The sequence below is a fragment of the Nannobrachium achirus genome (assembly GCF_963921795.1).
Source record: "Nannobrachium achirus genome assembly, chromosome: 19".
NCBI classification, from domain to species: Eukaryota; Metazoa; Chordata; class Actinopteri; order Myctophiformes; family Myctophidae; genus Nannobrachium; species Nannobrachium achirus.
The window spans coordinates 21,484,721-21,505,945 of record NC_137826.1 but is presented as its reverse complement, the minus strand read 5'-3'; the positions used below and the strand labels follow the sequence as shown (position 1 = coordinate 21,505,945).

At 40.1% G+C, this 21,225-nt stretch overlaps 2 protein-coding genes across 7 annotated transcripts in view; both read left to right on the top strand.

Moving 5' to 3' along the window:
* The window catches only part of LOC308305183 (complement factor B-like), a 59,125-nt gene extending 43,270 nt beyond the window's left edge, over positions 1–15,855 (top strand). The window contains exon 16 of the mRNA XM_080749895.1: positions 15,816–15,855. Within this exon, the coding sequence (XP_080606021.1) occupies positions 15,816–15,840 (25 nt within the window). The 3' untranslated portion in view covers positions 15,841–15,855. The remainder of the gene's footprint in view (positions 1–15,815) is intronic.
* Positions 1–21,225, top strand: part of LOC308305181 (complement factor B-like) — a 77,256-nt gene that overhangs the window by 12,914 nt on the left and 43,117 nt on the right. Inside the window, exons 4-21 of one of the 6 annotated variants that reach the window (XM_080749889.1) lie at positions 702–872; positions 1,356–1,439; positions 1,805–1,944; positions 2,109–2,259; positions 2,442–2,570; positions 3,049–3,159; positions 6,672–6,812; positions 7,998–8,110; positions 8,268–8,394; positions 9,997–10,107; positions 12,342–12,482; positions 12,978–13,084; positions 13,247–13,361; positions 13,553–13,688; positions 14,501–14,577; positions 15,741–15,841; positions 17,304–17,353; positions 18,344–20,663. In XM_080749889.1, coding sequence (XP_080606015.1) covers positions 702–872; positions 1,356–1,439; positions 1,805–1,944; positions 2,109–2,259; positions 2,442–2,570; positions 3,049–3,159; positions 6,672–6,812; positions 7,998–8,110; positions 8,268–8,394; positions 9,997–10,107; positions 12,342–12,482; positions 12,978–13,084; positions 13,247–13,361; positions 13,553–13,688; positions 14,501–14,577; positions 15,741–15,841; positions 17,304–17,353; positions 18,344–18,461 — 2,123 coding nt within the window. In that variant the 3' untranslated portion in view covers positions 18,462–20,663. Of the gene's footprint in view, positions 1–701; positions 873–1,355; positions 1,440–1,804; positions 1,945–2,108; positions 2,260–2,441; positions 2,571–3,048; positions 3,160–6,671; positions 6,813–7,997; positions 8,111–8,267; positions 8,395–9,996; positions 10,108–12,341; positions 12,483–12,977; positions 13,085–13,246; positions 13,362–13,552; positions 13,689–14,500; positions 14,578–15,740; positions 15,842–17,303; positions 17,354–18,343; positions 20,664–21,225 lie in introns of those variants that run through there. The other 5 variants (XM_080749890.1, XM_080749887.1, XM_080749888.1 and 2 more) reach the window with 5 other exon arrangements.

Here is a 21,225-nt window from a genome sequence, read left to right as displayed (position 1 = left end):
CCTCTAAATGTCTATACACTTATACTGTATGCTGTTTACTGTTGAGTGAGAAAACAATGTTAACATTGAGCTTAACATCTGGGGAACTCCCAAAATAATGTTGGGACCCCCCCTGGGGGTCCCGACCCACAGGTTGAGAACCACTGATCTAGTAACTTGTGTATGGACTCATCTGGGGTCCCGACCCACAGGTTGAGAACCACTGATCTAGTAACTTGTGTATGGACTCATCTGGGGTCCCGACCCACAGGTTGAGAACCACTGAAAACATGTCTTTTGCTGGTCTATCCAGCCTTCTGACCAGTCACCAGCTATGTCCAGCTGGTAAGCTGGTCTTTTGCTGGTCTATCCAGACTTCTGACCAGTCACCAGCTATGTCCAGCTGGTAAGCTGGTCTTTTGCCGGTCAGTCCACCCATTTGACCAGCTACCAGCTTTGCTTAGCTGGTCTGTCCAGCCAGCCAGCTGGCTGACCATCAAAGACCAGCTGAATCCAGCTTAGACCAGCTATAACCAACTACACTGACAAACCAGCTGGACCAGCCTGACCAGCTTGTCCAGCCTGGTATACCATCTAAACCAGCCTCAGGCCAGCCTCAGACCATCTAAGACCAGTTAATACCAGCTTATAACCAGCTAAAACCAGCTACCATCTTAAGCTGGTTTTAGCTGGTTTTTTCAGCAGGGTATATATTTCCACAGCGGACAGTACGTGTGCTGATCCTGGTGTTCCAGCTGGAGCCGTGAAGGTGACATATGACACTGATGAGAAGGTGACATACAGTTGCAAAAACAAGTTAATTTTGGTGGGGTCGCGTGAACGAGTGTGTCAAGAAAATGGCCAGTGGACTGGAGTGGAGCCTGCTTGTTACTGTAAGATATTACTCATATACTGTACTGTAGGGTTGATAAGAAGTGGAAGTCACTTCTCATCAATCTACATTTGTGAGCTTTAAAGCTACAATTATCATCCAAAAAAAGGCAAATTATACTGTTGCATACTATGTGCAAATGATAAAAGTCAAGATTTTGTCTTTGCTCTAGCAAGGATACTGTATTGGGTATTCATATGACTGAGGTATTGCAATCTGACCATGGTCAGTGATTAATACATTCAATCACTCTAGTTGAGTTGCCATGCAAGAGTTGAAAAGCAATCAATGTCAAAATAGCTGTCAATAGTATCAATCTGGTTAAAATACTTCTTGAGTGTTAAAACCTGAGGATAGCCTATGTTTATACTCTTAACTAAATCTATAAAATGAAATGAATGAATCATGGCTAACATCCTATACAGTATAATGGAGCATACTGTATAATATGTGTCATATCATGTGAACTTTGCTCCCGTTACAGACAAACATACATATGATACTGCACAGGAAGTCTCCGAGGCTTTTGGTTCTTCAATCAAAGAGAGCCTCACTAAGCTACAACCCGGTATGTTTATTAATCATTTTCTGCAACCCAGTTAGTTAGTTAGTTTATTTGATCAACTCACAGTAGCAAACATTTATACAAGTCTTACATCCACAAAAGCATAAGAGGTCAGTAGCACTGTTTGAGGTGATCAAAAGGAATAGGCTGAAGCTATAAAGCTTATGAATGCCTATCCTACATATTCATGGTTTAAGATACAGTAAACTCACCATATAAAGAGAATGAAAATAAAATTAATTTTAAATGAAAACCCAAATACATCAACAATAGCAAATTTCCCCAACCTTCAGGGATGCCAGAGAAGTCCCACCAGGGGTGGGATTTAAGGCTCAAAATATCAAAAAATGTCTGTCTGTGTTTTTCAGAGGACACACAAGAGGGGAGAAAAATCAGGATACCAAAAAATGGGACACTCAACATCTACATCGCCATGGACGTTTCAGCAAGCATTAAAAAAGAAAAGTTTGAAGAAGCAAAAGCGGCAGTTATCAAACTTATTACCAAGGTGAATCAAAGAAACAGAATCATGTTTTTGCATATAATTTAGAGTAGCTAGAGTATCAGAATTTGATAGACATTTCAAGACAAATAGCCCTACTGACTTTAATTCATACTTTCTGCTGCAATCAGTATTCTGTTTAACAAACATTATCTTTCATCTCTTTGCAGGTTTCCTCTTTCTCCGTCACTCCCAATTATGAAATAATTTTATTCTCCTCTGAGATCATTGAGATTGTCGACATAAGTGATTTTTTTGGTGTGAACAAACCAACACTTGACCATGTCCGGGATCGATTAAAAAACTTCAATGTAGAAGAAGGTGAGTAAAGGTCACATTTATACTATACAACTGCCTGTGTATAATTAAGTTATAACGCAACCGTGTCAAATCTACTGCATCTACCCTGAAATTGTGTGTGTGTGTGTGTGTGTGTGTGTGTGTGTGTGTGTGTGTGTGTGTGTGTGTGTGTGTGTGTGTGTGTGTGTGTGTGTGTGTCACAGGGGAAAATGATCTTGGGACTGACCTGGATGGGGCATTTGAAAGGATCAGGGAGAAAATGGCTTGGATAAAGCTGACTGAGAGGACTAGCTTTCTAGATCACCATCATGTCATCATTGTCTTTACTGATGGTAACGAGTCTTTCAGTCTTATATTTAAATATCCACCCCTCGAGGATATATTTAGGTATATATTTATTTATTTTTGGTATATATTTAGTTCATTGGTGGTTTATATGATTTCTTAAACATATATAATATAAGACAATATAAATCATGTGTTAAATCTTTGTTGTAGCCAAAGGAATTACAAAAAAAGTTATTATAACATATTTTGTAAATGTACAAATTAAACATTTAAAAATGATCTCCAGATCATTATTTCCACATGATCCATTTTATGTGTAGATAACTAGATAAGTCACTGCTAAGTCACTTCTTTCTAGTCAAAGCTCATTCATCCCTTGGAATCGTTAAAAGGGAGTCGACCTCCCAACTTCTCCCATAAAAGGAAATTGTGTTCTGATCGTGAGGGCAAATAACACAATCCCTATGATTCCGTAAATCTGTCATTTTGCTACTTTGTGAGCTTGATTTCTGTTCTTTGCAGGGGGGTTTAACGTGGGAGGTTCACCCGAAGCCACTGTGGCAAAAATAAAACATATGATCTACCACAACGAAGCTGGTCGGCTTGACGAGGAAAAGAGAAAGGAATATCTTGGTGAGCTTCAGCGTTTATTTTTTCTTCTCATTATTCTTAACATTGATTAATATTAATTAATCATATTAAACTAATATTAATATTCTTAAAATGTAAAATTTGTCAGATATTTGATATCTGTCATTTAAATGGGCGAGAGAAAATATTATTCATTGTTATTCCTTGCCTCTGTATTTCCCTCTCACCACTCCAAGCATCACTCGACAAATCAATGGAGCTCTAAATAACAAAAACGTGCTGGGATTGGCCAGTACAGTCCCTTTGATTGGTAGTTGTGACGAATGCTCACCCCAAAACATGATTTACGAGACTGTGGCGGCTCGTGTGAGACAACCAAAGCATGGATGTATGTACAATGACAGCTAATAACAGACTTGTCCTTTAATATTATTGCGACCGAAGGTCGCAGTTTACTGTCAGAACCGGCACATCTTGACCGTATTCGTCCAACCGGACAGGTAACGCCTGACACTGTGGTTCCCCTGAAACATCACTGAGACATCCCAGGTGACATCACAGTGATGTCAGATACTCCGAGCAGGGATCTCCATATATGGGCATAAAAGGGGTTGTATGTCATGTCATATGGATGTCATGGGAACCACTCTAACAGAATCCCTTTTATGCCCATATATGGAGATCCCCGATGTCATCAATATTAAGCCCATATCTAACAGGACTTCATATGGGAATGCCCTTATATGGAGGAAGACAGCCCATATCTGTGTGGCTGGTTCAGACAGGGATCCCCATGTATGGGCATACAAGGGATTGTATGATGTCAGATGTGATAGACATTAGCGGATTTTCACATAACGCATAACCGAGTAAGCAAACATATCTCATACATATATCTCCATATACAGTACAGTACATGGATCTCCATATATGGGTACCATGGTACCAGTCTCCATATACTGTATGGGTAACTGGTCTGATATACATCACTGGCCAGACGGCCTCGTCCTGAGGTGTCTTACTAGTTATTATGTACTGTAACCTATATATTTCATACTATTCAATCATGTGGGCCTGGCTGTAATGGACCATCCTTTCACAGTTTTTATTTTTACTGGGATCACATCATCCGCACTATTGCTTTTCCATGCTCTGGAGGAGGGGTTCCCGACCGCCAGTCCGCGGGACATGTACCAACGATCCGCCAGAAGGTGGACTGGTGTGGATTGTACAAATATGTGCAGGCAACGTTGAGTCTATAACCTTGCGTGACCAGGCTTTTACACACCGTGGGAAAAAGCACATAGTCAGGGACCCAGTCCCTGATAATGGGAGAGGACCTGTGATGTTCTGCCGTACTTTTTATTTCTGTTTTATCTATTAGTTTGGTCATTAAGGTCCACAGAATGAGAGGCCTGCTCTGCCGGAAACATCGCAAAAAAAAGTTATGGCCATTTGTATATTCACTGTCCCATCGACTTCACTATACAGGAAAAGAATTTAAAAAAAAAGTGCTTTAAGTAGCATGTGAGGATTCAAATTAGGGGTTCTTCATGATTCTGAATCCATTGCAAGCATTTGTTTTGCATGAAAAACATTCCTTGGGCTACATTTTGGCACCCCAAAATTGTAAAAAGTGATGAGTCATCAAAATCCTTCACTTTTCACAGTTTTGGGAGGCCGATATTTTGCCCTAGGAATGTTTTTCATGCAGAACAAATGCTTGCAATGGATTCAGAATCATGAAGAACCCCTAGTTGGACCCCTCACATGCTACTTAAAGCACATTTATTTTCTTTTTTTAATATTTTTCTTTTCCTGTATAGTGAAGTCGATGGGACAGTGAATATACAAATGGCCATAACGTTTTTTCGCGATGTTTCCGGCAGAGCAGGCCTGTCATTCTGTGGACCTTAATGACCAAACTAATAGATAAAACAGAAATAAAAAGTACGGCAAGACATCACAGGTATCACCCCTATTCCTTGAGCTTTTGGGCTTGTGGGTCCTTGACTAACAATAACAATGGCTGGGTTTCCCAAAGCGATTTTAGCCCATCGTAGCTCACACATGGTCGTAGAGACCAAGCCCTGACCGTCATTTTCCCAGGTATACATGGGTTCTGGCAGAGCAACCTATTTAGCCCCCTACAACTACACCATCATTCAGATTTCACAAACAAAGTGCTTAATAAAATCTCACACCTGTCTAAATACGGTACGACATTCTATAATTACCCTTATCCTCCATGTTCTTTAATAAGAGGCCTTTTTATCCGATCACTGTCTGTTTATCTCAATGGGGTTGGTGCGCATGGGGAACGCCAGGAAATACATGGGAAAACAGAAAGTGATCGGATAAAAAGGCTTCTTATTAAGGAACACGGAGGATATGGGTAATTATAGAATGCCGTACTGTATTTAGACAGGAGTGAGACTTTATTAAACACTTAGTGAAATCTGAATGTCGGTGTAGTTGTAGGGGGGGCTAAATGAGTCACTCTGCCCGAACCCATAAGTCTCTACGACCATGCGTGAGCTACGATGGGCTAAAACCGCTTTGGGAAACCCGGGCCATTGACATCACTGATGCTGTGTTCACACCGGCAGATACAAAGCTACAGGCTATCATTCGATGGAAGTCAGCGACATAAAGATACCAAGATAAATCTGATGTTTGTAGCTGCTACAACAGATACATGCTGTGTAGCTTTGTATCATTTGAATCTTTTGTAGCTGCCAGTGTGAACGCAGCATGACGAATCCTTCATCTTTATAACAGTGACATCACAGACAAATCCTTGATATCTTTATCCTCGACTTTCAACGTGCGTTGCTCAGCACCGTCACTACAAGCTGCATTTTTCACACTCGCACCTCACACTAATGAAACACTAACTGACCTACTACCCAGTGATGTGATGTGCTGTAACTGTTTTAACCAGGGGGCCAGTTGTCCGGATTTAAAATGAAAAACACAGAACTAAAAGTTCCTATAATTGGCCGCTAGTTGCGCTGTTCTGGTACCAGAAGCAACATGTTCTCCATTCCATTCATTTCCCCCGAACTTTTACATTTGATTTTCTTACCTTAATAAATATTGTCATAAATACTTTATGGTTCCTGTCGCTAGTTTAAAGCCTCGTTTCAATCACTGTGATATGCGTTTTGTGAAAATATGGTCCAATTTATGTTATAATTGATGTTAAAGCAGGGTATGCTGTAGGAGGGGCTTGTGATCATAGGCTTGTGATGATTCTTCTTTGTGTGCTTTATTTTCGGCAAGCTCAAGACAATGTCCCATGTATCCCTGCGGTTGCATGTGACTGTTGGCATCCAATAGCATTCCTTGGGTAGTAATCGGTACAATGATGGCGACACCCATACAACGGCAATTCTTTTTAAATTTTCGCAGCATAAAAACCAATGCGTTCCCACCGTCCACATCTTTTACAGTCTATGGTTTTAACCAAGCACAGTAAAGCCTTGCATTCATATTGTGGAAACACAACCTAATGTTATGTTAAATTTTGGCATCTATCTTGTCTCTTGCAGATATTTATGTTTTCGCCATTGGAACCAATATCTTTGATGAAGACCTAATGCCTCTTACAGCACCTGAGAGGAGCCCTGATCCACATTATTTCAGACTAAAGGATATCAAAAACCTAGCACAGACCTTTGACGACATTATTGGTGAGTTCTCTGCTACCGACATGAAACCGCTAAGACAGTGGAACACAAATCTTAAAGGGATCCCTGGCTAATATAACAAATATGCCTTAATACATTATAATTATTCTCTATAACTACAATGTAAAATTAAAAACACCTTAAAATTTGTATTTCTTCTAGAAATAGCTAATCTTTCGCAAGTTGATGATGTCATCAAACCATGTGTGATCTATCCCTATGGAATTTATGGCATGCATGTGAAAATAAAAACAAACGTAATACTTCCTATGGTTAATATGAGCATCAAATCAATATTTCAAATGTGTGTGTGTTGTTGTTTTTTGCACATGCATGCCATAAATTCCATAGGGATAGACCACAAATGGTTTTATGACATCATCAACTTGCGACAGCATTTCCCCTATTATTGAGTGAAAGATTAGCCATTTCTAGAATAAATATAATATTTAAGGTGTTTTTAATTTTACATTGTAGTTATAGAGGACAATTATAATGTATTAAGGCATATTTGTCATATTAGCCAGGGATCCTTTTAACATACACACACACACACACATACACACACACACACACACACACACACACACACACACACACACACACACACACACACACACACACACACACACACACACACACACACAAGTAAGCTAAACCGCTAAGCTAGTAACGGGACGGACTCCTTGTGGTCCCTTCCCATCTCGGCTCCCGGGCTGGAGGAGGACTCCTCTATCTTTAAAAGAAATAGCCCACCACCACGGAAGCTGATGGTTTCGAATGTCAAGTGTCTATGCGAACACAGTTGGCCCGTATTGAGCTGAGCGGGGAGGGTCACTGCATGTATTGCATGAGGCGGCACCTGTCAGCAGGCAGCCGTTTCTGCTGTTATCATCCAATTGCATGGGCGATTATCACTTCTTATCAGCCCATTGTAATGGGCCAGGAGGGCCATGCTCTGTCTACTGAGTCGGTCAGAGTGTTCAGCGGGAAGTGTTGGGTGAGAGCTCGAAGGCTCTACGTTCTTCTGGTGGGGGCTCCTCCTCACTGGCAGGTAAGGTGAGTCAGTAGGATACAATAGCAGTGACAACACACAAATTGTGTGGGGAGTAATTAATTGGCTAAATTGGGGAGAAAAAGCCAATATTGTTTCATGTGATTAATTTTAATCTGCTTTTTCTCATGCAGATGAAGAAGAGGTTGTGGGTTTCTGTGGCCTTTACATTGAAAAAGACAAAGAGGTTGAACCACTTAAATGGGCAGTATTGAAGTATCCATGGCGAGTGGAAGTCACTATTTCGGTAATTTTGCAGTTTATTTTTATTGTTGTTGAATTACAGTGATCCGACTAATTTCAGGAAACACAAATATTACAACATAATGAACTAATAACATAATAAAATGTTATATCCTGTATACTATCTATTGAACATACGTACGTATGAATGTTCAATTTAGACTGCTGATTCTGGCAAGGTCTGCCAAGGTTCTCTGGTGAGCAGCCGTTTTGTCTTGACTGCTGCACACTGCATCAAATTTGAATATAGACCTGAAGATATTAAAGTTTACACCAGTGATCAACAAGGTAATATATAACATGTTTTATACATATTTTTTTGCTTAATCTCTAAAGCATTTATACAATGGAATGAAATATTAATTTGTTTGCCTCACTGTTGGTAGCTAATTATCTCTGCCTGGCCAGAATGGCTGGAGCTACGAGATGATGTTGTGTAACTGTGATCAGCAAAGGTTTCCGTTCCAGTAGGCCAAAGAACGTTCACTCACATTTTTTCACCTGGGGTCCATCCATCCATCCATCCATCTTCAACCGCTTATCCGGAATCGGGTCGCGGGGGTAACAGTTCCAACTGAGACTTCCAGATTTCCTTATCCTGCGCAACTTCCTCCACTCCCTCTGGGAGTATACCGAGGCGTTCCCAGGCCAGTCTGGAGATATAATCCTTCCATCTGGTCTTAGGTCTGCCACGGGGTCTCCTCCCAGTGGGACGTGCATTGAGGACCTTCCTAGGAAGGCGCTCGGGGGGCATCCGTACTAGATGCCCGAACCACCTAAGCTGACTCCTTTCCAAGTGAAGGAGCAGCGGTTCTACTCCAAGTCTCTCTCGGGTGATTGAACTTCTCACCCTATCTCTAAGGGAGATACCCGCCACCCTTCTGAGAAAACTCATTTCGGCCGCTTGTACCCGAGACCTTATACTTTCAGTCATGACCCACACTTCATGACCATAGGTGAGAGTGGGAACGAAGATTGCTCGAAAGACAGAGAGCTTTGCCTTACGGCTCAACTCGGGGTCAAACTGTCTAATTGTAATCCTGTGCTATTCTCCCTCTCTGCCAACCTGGGGAGAGCAATGGACTGACCTCATGCTTCCTGCTACGCATGAGGAGTCCAAGCCGCTTCTTTTCACCTGACAGGGGTGAGTTTCCCTGGCTGGACGTAGCGCGTGGAAGGAAGACGTTATTCCAACCAGTTCCTTTCCCCTCCATCAGGTGCCCTGTGTGGCCAGGGGAAGAGACCAGGAGACCAGGATTACTGCATGTTTTTTGTGAGGGTACCTACCTAGGGGACCCGGGGAGAACATGAAAGGCCCTTTCGCCAACTCCATGCTTAGGGTATGGGCACTGATGACGCAGAGGAGAGAACACGCCGCCCAGTGTACAGTTAGGATTAATCATACTGTACCAAAGATTCCGAATTACGCACTGAACGCATGCTGCACGCCCGCGTGTTCACCGACTGTTCACATAATTATAACCCAAGTTGACGTTGTAGACCTATGATGTATAATATGCCAGCGTCGCATTTATTAACTGCTGCTGCTTATTTAACAGCCAGTTAGCCAAAATGCAGTTAGAAGTGATTTTGCACAGGGAAATTAGATTGTTTATGTTATTTGACATGCCCTGGTGTGTAAAAGACCCTTTGAGCTTAGTTGGAGCTACAGTTTGACAACATGCTTGGGGGGAAACATGGATAACCATGGTTAGCGCTTTGCCGGCATAGGACTTTATACAAGCAACAAGCTACAGTTGTTTGGCCATGGCAGCAACGATTCACAAAAATGTACTACCCAGGGCCAGGGGTGTAGTGGTTTATAATACTTATTATTCAGCATACTGTATCTGTTATTATCGCTGACAGCTTGGTTACTGTTCATTGCAGGTGGATATAATGTGGGAGGTTCACCTAAAGCCACTGTGGAAAAAATAAAACACATGGTCTACCACAACAAAGCTGATCAATATGACGAGGAAGAGAGAAAGGAATATCTTGGTGAGGTTCAATGTTTTGTTTTGTTTCTCATGTTATGCTTAACATAAAGGTAATATTTCCTTTATGTTAACATAAAACATAAAAGACAATATTGTTGAAGGAAAAGTAATAGAATTGCCTAATGGTTGGTTGGTGGGTTGTTTGGTTGGTGGGTCCCTTGGTCCCAGGGAATCCTGTCAAACGTAAAATGCACATATGGACTCAAATATAGTCCCTGTTAAATACACGTAATATGGAGATCAACATGCTTGCACTGATGTCATACATACACATCATAAACCAAATGCACTTACAGGAGAAATATTTATGGAGATACATACCGGTACACTGATGTCAGACACAACATAAACCGTGTCAAATGCATATTTTCAGCTATGGAGGTAGAACCATGTGTTATTACCGTAGATGTATCGTTTTTGATTCATCAAAAATGATGATGATGAACAACACCGATTCACCCATGTGTCACAATTTGTTAAAGATGTAAAAGAATATGCATTGTCATGCAACATGTTGTCAGCTTGAAGATCGCCTATTATCATATTTTGTCGTACGAGAAGTATATGGCTTAAGTGGTTAAGACAACAACAAATCAAACTCTAGAAACTCTAGTATACCGTGTACTGTCGGTCCACACACACGCACGCACGCACGCACGCACGCACGCACACACACACACACACACACACACACACACACACACACACACACACACACACACACACACACACACACACACACACACACACACACACACACACACACACACACACACACACACACACACACACGGTATTAGCAATAACAGGAGATATGGGATGGGAACCGTGTGAAGTAAGGTGGAAGGGCAGCATGTTGGCATTATGGAATAGATTAATCAGAATGCCAGAGAATCGAGTTGCCAAGCACATATTTATTTGGGATGTATCAATAAAAGGTGCATGGGCAAGTTCGGTGGAGGAGATACTTATAAGAACGGGGTTAACCGGTAGTTTCCAGAATAACAGTATTGTAAATATCTCTATGGTCAAAGAAACACTTATTAGTATATATCAGAACAAATGGTCACAGGATATATTGCACAAGCCAGAATTGAGAACGTTTGTTATGATGAAAAGTTATGCCTGTGAAAAGACTGTTTAATAAGTGTGGAAACTCGGATTTGATATGGTTAAGTGACGCAGAGAGGCTTCACTGGATTTTTGAACACAAGATATTTGCACTGGCAGAATATTTAGAGAAAGCATGGGACAAACGGACAAAGACAACATATGTTTAAGGTGTATTTATTTTTGTTTTGGCATTTTCTTTTCTTTTCTTTTCTTTTCTTTGTATTGTTGTGACAGTGTGGAATGTGGTATTGTTTATTCTTTTTTTGGTGTCTAGTAATCCCGTAAGGGATGGGTCTGTAAAGACATGACACGAAAATAAAAAATAATTAATTAATTAATTAATTAATTAATTAATTCACACATTTATTTATTTGAGTCCACATTTATAAAATACATTACAAGGGACACAAATATTTTTCAGTTGCTTCTGATGTCCCACATGCTTGAAACAACATGTATCAGTGCCCAAATCCAAACAAGTCCAGACTGTACAGAATCAACACCTGAGCTTATCCACAGTCACTATTGGTCATACATTTCAGTCTGTCATATTAACACCGGATAAGTAATTATGGGTACAAATAGCACCTTCTCCTCCATATGGATCGACTGCCTATAATGGAGGAGATTGAGCAATATGTTGCAAGCTGCTTTGCCTTATACATGGACAACCCCAAAATCCTCAGGCCCCTGACCACCAGCCTGTGGACACACACACACACACCCATGCACCCAGGCACGCACCCACACACCACTGTAAATAACACAGTCACATAATGTACGTGGTACTAAAGTGAACATTGTGTGTTAGGAAAGTGGAAGAACATTTTTAGTTCAGAATGTCTTATGGCCTGGAAAGTAACTGTTCCTGAGTCTGTTGGGTGTGGACCAATTGCTCCGGTACCATTTGCCAGATGATAACAGAGTTAGGGTGACAAGGATCTCTAATGATCTTCTGGGGCTTCACAGTTCTCCTCGTGATATAGAGGTACTGGATGGCTGGTAGATCAGACCTGATGATCATGTGCTGCACTGTTTTAACCATGCTCTGTAAAGCCTTGCATTCATGTTGTGGAAACACAACCTAATGCTATGTTTAATTTTGGCAACTATTTCTCTCAGACATTTATGTTTTCGGCATTGGATCCGATATCTTTGGGGACGAACTAATGCCTCTTACAGCACCCGTGAACAGCGCTGAAAAACATTTCTTCAAACTAGCCGACGTTATAAATTTAAACGAGACCTTTGACGACATTATTGGTGAGTGCTCTGCTATACTATCTACTGACTATCTACTGACTCTATCTATCTATCTATCTATCTATCTATCTATCTATCTATCTACACACACACACACACACACACACACACACACACACACACACACACACACACACACACACACACACACACACACACACACACACACACACACACACACACACACAATCTACACACACACACACACACACACACACACACACACACACACACACACACACACACACACACACACACACACACACACACACACACACACACACACTACTGTATACTGTGTATTGTATCTCCAATATACTTCATATACTGTACATTCTGGCTGCATGGCCCCAGTAACCACAACCTTTAAATCTATATTTGATAGATGAAGATTAGAGAGCAGCAGATCACATTTATTTTAACGTGATTCATGTTAATCAATTTGAGTTAATCCTGATTTCCTTTTTGTGTTTGATTTATTTATTTCTCGTGCAGATGAAGGAGATGCTGTTGGTTCATGCGGTCTTTACATGCACAAATCTGAATACAACCCGCAATGGGCAGCGTACAAGTATCCATGTAAAGCGGAAATTAGGATTGGGGTACATTACATTTTTACATTTAGTTTTTTTGTTGTATGTTTTGGACCCTGTCTGTCTGTCCGTCCGTCCGTGCATGCAGCGTCCGATTGCCTTAAAAGGTTGCACACTCATTCGCACTACGGCGAGGAATCTAAATGTACATATCCTGTGTGTTCAATTTAGCTAAGAAACTGCCTTGGTTCTCTGGTGAGCAGCAGATTTGTCTTGACTGCTGCACACTGCATCGGATTTAAGGATGAAGCTGAAGATATCAAAGTTTACACCAGTGATGATAATGGTAATAAACATGTTTTTATTTTCCTTTATGCTTAATCTTCACTGTATTCATTCATTGGATTATCTTTTATATTAATTTGTTTGTCTTTGCTGGTAGCTAAATCATTTCATTGCCAGGATTAGCCTAACCTAATGTAAACATTTCTGTTAGCTGTAACATGTTAATTGTCTCTTGATCTTGGCCCCTTACAGGTAGAAATGTAGACACAATCTACCTTCATCCGGACTACGTTACAAAAAAAGCGAAACAAGGAGTGCTCGAATTCTATGACTATGATGTGGCTCTCCTTAAACTGACAGAAAAAGTAGACTTTTCTTCTCTTGTCAGGTAAGCATTTGCAACAGTTTCTTTACAGTTATCACATTTATTTATTTGAATTACCAGCCAAGTATGATGTCAGTACTACTGTACATACACAGTTCTGAGTAGTACTTTGTCCCAAACCGTGAGATTGTTTTTGGAGCGGTGCTGGCCTCCAATATGAGACTTTGTGTGTTTGTCCATGCATCATGGACAACCCATCAAATACTTATTATGTATCCATATGTCCCTTTTCTGATTGGACAATCTAATGATGATACATCCTCATCAGCACTGGTCACTTCACAAGAGAGTGATTATCAGGCCTTAAAGCTATCTGAAAATCTAGGCCTGATCATCTATTGTATACAAACAGTATAACACACACACACACACACACACACACACACACACACACACACACACACACACACACACACACACACACACACACACACACACACACACACACACACACACACACACACACACACAAACACAGAAAACGGAAAAGACAGGCAGGTGGATGAAGACAAATATGGACATACACAATGCCAGCCTAAATTGGCACATCACAGGACTGAGGTGAAGGAGAGATAGCGAGGGAGGAGAGAGAGTGAGAGACTCGCTCTCGCTCTTTCGATGTGTCATGTGTAAAAATTCACCCATGTCGGTAGGTTAGCTACTCACCCGTGTCGGCACTCGGCAGGTTAGCTTTTCACCAGGTAAACATTCACCCGCGTTGAAAGAATGGACCTATGGAATATTACAAATAAATTGTCATTATACTTTCCTAATGTTTGTATCATTCTCTCTATATGTCATGATCTTTTTCCCAGGCCCATTTGCATACCTTGCACTCAGGCAACCAGTGATGCTCTGAAGCTGGTTGGTGTTTCCACCTGCAAGCAACAAGGTGACGTACTGTAACCCACCAAGACATCACAACGCCTTATTGTTACAATAACAACATCGTTTATCAAGCACAAAGAGGCTGAGCTTCACAACAAAACAGCTGTAGATAAATCAAAGAAAATAAACAACTAAATTACATTAAACTAATAACTACACTTATACTACTCTTATTTTTTATTTTTTTGCTCAAAGTATTTTTATTGAATTTTCAATAAAAGAAAATTAAGGCAAATCTTAAACAGACTATACAAGTCAAAAATTTAAGAAAAGATTACATAATATAAAAGTAAAAGTAAAAGCAGAATCGACATGAGACAAACAAAAAGTAAAACAAAACACAAAACACAAAAATACAAGTCAGGTTTAGCACCACATAAGACATCCAGCAACATATGAGTACCCTTACAATGCAATATCTAAAATGTTAACATTAAGAGGCATTGTCAGCTGATCAACATACGAAAGAAAGGGCTGCCACACTCTTACGTATCAGTAGAACCCCTCAGTGTGTATCTAATTTTTTTCTAGTTTAGGAAAATACATGACCTCGCAGATCCACCGATTAAAGGGACAAACTACTCTTATTTAAGTAAAAATTAGGGCTGGGACTGATTAATTGCGATTAATTAATTACAGAAAATGTACGCGATTAAAAAAAATTACGCATTTTAATCGCACTTAGTTTTTGCACCACAGAACCCAGTTTCGGGCATACCGATCATAGCGATGCACCAACCAAGAAGAGACTACAAATGCAAAGGGAGAGGTAGCCGATCATGAGAGTGCTTTGCTTGGCCCAGTGGATGCGAAATTTAGATTAAAAAAACTCACTTGTTGATTCCCTCGTACAGCAAAATGTGTTTTTCTTGAAAAAAAAAAGCTTCACAGGTCAAATATTGATGTGTGATTAAAATGTGATTAATTGCGATTAATTAATCACAGAGCCTGTAATTAATTAGATTAAAAAAAATTAATCGCCAGCCCTAGTAAAAATATATATAATAAAAGTAAAACTACAATAAAATAATATTACAATTATCTACACCTTGCCTGATGTGATGCCAATGACCCAATGTCCACCCAGGGCCATCGATCAACAGACTTTATCTGATGATATATCAAATCATTCACATGCTATCCCATGAACGCATTCTCTTAATACAGAGCAACGATTGTTGAACAAACATCTTGAACAACTTGCCTTCCTGACCGGCAAGGGTAAATTTGTAAAGGAAAAAGATGTCCGCGCCAAGCTTGGCGATAATGTGAGTTTATTTTGCCTATACTTTGTACATTGTACACATTATAGTACACAGTTAAATACCAGTGGACTCATAAGGGTGCATTTCGTTCCATTTGTACTATCTTCATAGTTAAATTAACACTATGGATTTTACTTATACACTTTCAAATAGCCTCTTATTCCTTACACTAAAGTTTGACTTAGTTTTAGTCAGTCTTTTGAATAAAACTTATTTAGTTTTAGTTATATTTTAGTCATCAGGTTTTTAGTTTTTGTTTTAGTCTAGTTTTAGTCTAATTGTGACCGAATGTCGCAGTTTACCATGAGAAATGTCACAGCTTGCGTCTGATGTCACTGTGATGTCCGGAACATGTTGTCCACGTATCCGTATATCTCTGAAGGTCACGCCTGACACTGTGGTTCCCTTGACACATCACTGTGACATCATAGGTGATATCACAGGTGACATCAACTATGTAAAAGTCCATATATGGGTATTCCCCAGAATCCCTTTTATGCCCATAATATGAAGATCCCTGATGTCATCGATATATCACTGGCCAGATGGCCAAGACATGCAGCCCATATCTGTGTGGCTGGTTCAGATAGGGATCTCCATGTATGGGCTTAAAATATATTGTATGTTGTGATGTCATGGGAACCACTCTAACAGAATCCCTTTTATGCGCATATATGGAGGAAGACAGCCCATATCTGCATGGCTGGTTCAGACAGGGATCTCCTTGTATGGGCTAGGGATGTATACAGTACATGGATCTCCATATATGGGTAACTGGTCCGATATACTGTACATCACTGGCAGATGGCCAAAAATTGGCGCGACCTCGCATGTCGCCCTGAGGCGTCTTACTAGTAAATATTATATGATTTTAGTGGACAAAATGTTGCTAATGCTGCTTAGAGTGCAACACCGGAGCACACCAAATTACTTACTGTATATTTTAGTTCTACTAGAACTAAAATATACTTCATCTGCACTGGTGGCAAGAGCCCTTATTATGTAGATCACATAGCATGCAAAGGTATGATCCATTATTATACTCATCTCCAGATCACAAACAAATGTGACAGCATAATTGTGTGTATTGTTCACTTATACGTATCTGTTGTTTCCTGTTGAGATTGGCACATTTCACCCAGGTTTTTTTTCATCTCACTCATGTCACTTTGTCTGCTGACCTCACTCAGCAACGAAATAAACAGAAAATAAACAAAAATAAAAAATAAAACAAATTACAGGAGGCAAGCAGTGATCACCCCATGATATGCACTGCAATGTAGTTTCAAATGCACTACATTGCGGGCACTTTTTGAAAATAAGAAGACACGTGTGACATGTGTGATTGATCTGGGCAGCTTGCCCCAGGAAATGTGCCAAGCTCAATAGGGAACAACGGTATAGCTCAGGATTCCTCGTATACAGTATGAATGTACTGTATGTATCTATGCTTCTGTTGCCACAGGGGACGCTGGTGGTGCTGTGTTCAAGGAGAATGAGCTCCGCATTATACAGGTGAGCAACTGTTCATTGATCCCAAAATGGTGGGGTGGTGGTGGGGGAAAAGAGGGATTCATTGGACCATGTGTCAGTTTTAGTTTGTCTTTAAACGTTTAACCACATTAATTAACCCTGACGTCAACATTTTGGGCATGTGGTGAAAATAGCTTATCTGCAAGCTCACATGAGCTTGCAGATCGGTTATGTTCCCTACATGTCCTTTTAGTAAACAGTTTGGGATCATACAGTCAGTGTAAAATCTGGCAAACATCTGAGAAACATCCCACTTTTATCTGACATGATATATCTTCTTTGCCTGGTTAATAAACCAGACTCTATCACACACTTCACGGGGTGGTGTTGTGCGGTCTGGTTTATTAACCAGGCTAATATCTTCTTGAAGGCTCTGAGTGCAAGCCGATGTGTCATACTTGAGTAATAAATGTGTTTCTGTTGTGAAAGGAAACAGGAAAAAAAAGTATTTGTTCATGAATTTAAGTGATCCTTTTTTAGTGCTGGCTGTGTAGGGAGGGACTCACATACTGTAACTAAAACCTCAACAGACAGGCCCTGCACCCTAAAGGCAGCTACACACTGTATGACTTTTAAAGTTGTCTGGGAGTCATGAGATCATTATGCATTTCACGTTACACGTTTTCATTAAAAGTTTCCTTCTTGAAATCGGCTGAAATAATATTGTTGTGGTTTTCACACGACTACACGATTGATCGCCGACACACAGCTTCTGCCGATTTCAGCTTCTGACCTAGAACCGATACATCTTCTTTTTTACTCCAATCTATATTCCTTTCCATTCCATTATCGCATCTGTCTGTTCACGAAAAGGTGCAAGGTTCCCGTGATATATATATGTGAGCGAGACTATAAGCGAGTCTTATAACTGTCCATATCATTTTCTGTTGTATGTGTTGTGTTCTGTGAGCTGTTGGTGTCCCTTATTGGGCCAAATCAAGCATTGAAATCATAATTAAGTTTTCTTGACAGGTTGCAGTGGTCAGCTGGGGAGTACATGACATGTGTACAGCTGGAGACAATATGCCTAGGTCAAACCAAACCTCCAGAGATTTCCACATCAATCTTTTCAAAGTTGTACCTTTTCTGAAGGGCATTCTTGCTAATGAGGACCAGTTTGAATATTCACCAATCAAGTTTTTAGACTAAATGTATAGAGGGTATGCTTGTGACAACATCATCATACCTGGGAGTTAAGCGGGAACACCTACTGAGTGACAAAAAAATATACTTTCTGGCCTTGACTGCGCATACCGGTACATCCAAACAGAAAAGTTGTATCTGATTGCATTAAACAACATTAAACTTACTTTGCCACTCACTTTGCCACTCGATTTGCCATTCACTTTATGCATGTGCATACCCTCTATTGACTGCCATTTGTGTTACTTGTTTTGTTTATTTGGGTTTCTGTATTTGATTAAGGATCTTTCAAGGCCTTTTGGCAGTGCGTGCTAGGCATGTCTGAGACACAATTGATTGATGATTGATTATTCTTTTTACTTAGTTGTAGTTTACAATCATTGACAATGTTGTAAACAATAAGGAAATGTGAATTAGGCTACTAAGTCAAGTACTTTTCTTTTCCTTTCTTTTTTTAAGGAAGGCCATCGTGTTTATTTCTCTTGACTTTGATTTGATTTTACTTTATTGTTCCCTTAGAGAAAAGTGTCCTCTGTCTGCATTAAACAGTGGGCACCTCTAGTAGTATTTGCCAGAATGTTCTTAACTGATAACTGAAAGGTTATTAGGCAATAGCCTACAAAAGTAGCCTACAATGCCTATGCACATTTCTAAAGTGTCAATTTAAGGACTAATACCTTTAAAATGACAATTTAAACATTGGCCAAATTGTCAAATATTAGAGGCTGAAATTGTGAAAATGGCCGATCTACATGCTCACAATGCCGTTGTGAGCATGTATATATTTTTTCACAATAGAACCATCTTATACAAAATGTAATGCCTCAAATCTTAGTGCTCGTCTGGGTGTTGGGGGTCCCCAGTTAAAATATGATTATTTTGTGCAGTTAAAATATGATTATTTTGTGGGTCGCGGCCAGAAAAGGTTGAGAACCACTTGGTCAAATGGCCATATCTGAATCAAATGTTGAAGGATTGTTTTTTAATAACAATAATAACAATACATAGTCCATACCCAGGGATTGTGCGCACCCAAACTATATGCAGGATTTGTGGTTATTTGGTTGGTATGCATAGTTGCACACTTTTTATTTTTAATATTTTGGGAGAAATAGCCAATTTAACATTGTGGCGCTCACTCTTCCTTTGTGGCCATTCTTCTTGTTACCATTTCATACCATTGGCGTGTGGTGTGTAGGCTATGTGTCAACCCGGTCATTTACGGCCGAGTGTCAAAGTTATGGACATGATATCTAAAGCGACTCTCAGGCTAGAAGGTTGTCTGTGCCTCTGTGGTCACACGGCCACTAATCTCTCAAGACAAATTCAGCATTTTTTTTTTTTAATCGAATGGGTCCCATGATTGTGTGTGTGTAACCTGTAGCCCTGAAGCTAAAGTCCACCCAGCGGATCCAGATCCTGTCTGCAGTGCGGGGAGCGTAACAAGACAACAGAGTCCATAGTCTGTGTAAAAATGGTTTCAGTCACTGTCTCAATGTCTCAACGTTCAAATCAATAGCTCAAGCCACTGAAGAGAAAGGTCCAGATCAGATGGAATGATGGACAGAGGTCCCTTACATTTTGAGTAGGATAATAAAATTAAAAAAAACAGTATTAGCCAGCAACCCAAGCGCAATGTTCTTTTGTTTAAAGATGTTTTTGGGGCCTTTTCTGCCTTTTTTGATAGTACACAATGTAGAGTGACAGGAAACAGGGAGAGAGAGAGACAGGGGAGCGACAAACAGCAAAGGTCGCTGGGATCGGGACTCGAACCCAAGGCGCACTCTAAGGCTTAGAGCCTATGCAGTATGCCCCGCCCTCCCTTCATGTATGGTAGATACTGTATGTAACTTTGTTTTCTTCACCTGTTTAATCATGCACATACTGTACCTGCTGCAATTTGAACCTACCAACGTGTTACCATTTTCACACCTTATGCTTAAAGTACATACTGTTTCTGCTGGTCTTATGTGTATACTTACTGTAATATATATATCAATACAATTTTTATGTTCTCTTACCCACTCCTCCCATATCCTTTTTCGTCTTCTCCCTTTCTGATGGAGCTTATGCAAAAACAAATCTCACCCACTTCTTTACATCTATCTGTAAACCAATGATGTGACAATAAAGTTGATTCTGATTCTGATTCCATGAACAGTTCATCATCATATCCTTTTCTTAACCAGCTATGAGTCATCAATGAGATTAAAGTCATGTGAGTGACTTGACCAAGAGAGCAGCGTGAACATTGTGAAAACAATAAACAAACTATACTGTACAATACAAAGAGACAAATACAACTATCACACACCACAACCAAGTGAACACAATATGTCCATCATGGAAATACATAAAGTGGGTAAAATTTACATTTGAGAACAGACTGTAAGAACCCTTCATACAAGGAGGGCAGTGACTTCACCGTGGTCACTCTGAGTCTGGGGTTGGTGTGAGTGAGGGGCAAAAGGTGTCGTTTTGCTAAGATTTGGGTAACACTTTATAATAACTATCCGTTATAAGCAGTTAATAGAGCATTAACAAACTATTAGTTAATGAGTTATTAATGTCTTGTTAAATATCTGTTAACAGTTAGTTAAGCATGCAGTTATAACTATGCTCTATAAATAGTTAATAGATTACTCAACTATTAGCTAATGATTAATTAATGACTTGTTAAATGTGTTTTGATTGTTTGTTAAGGATTTATA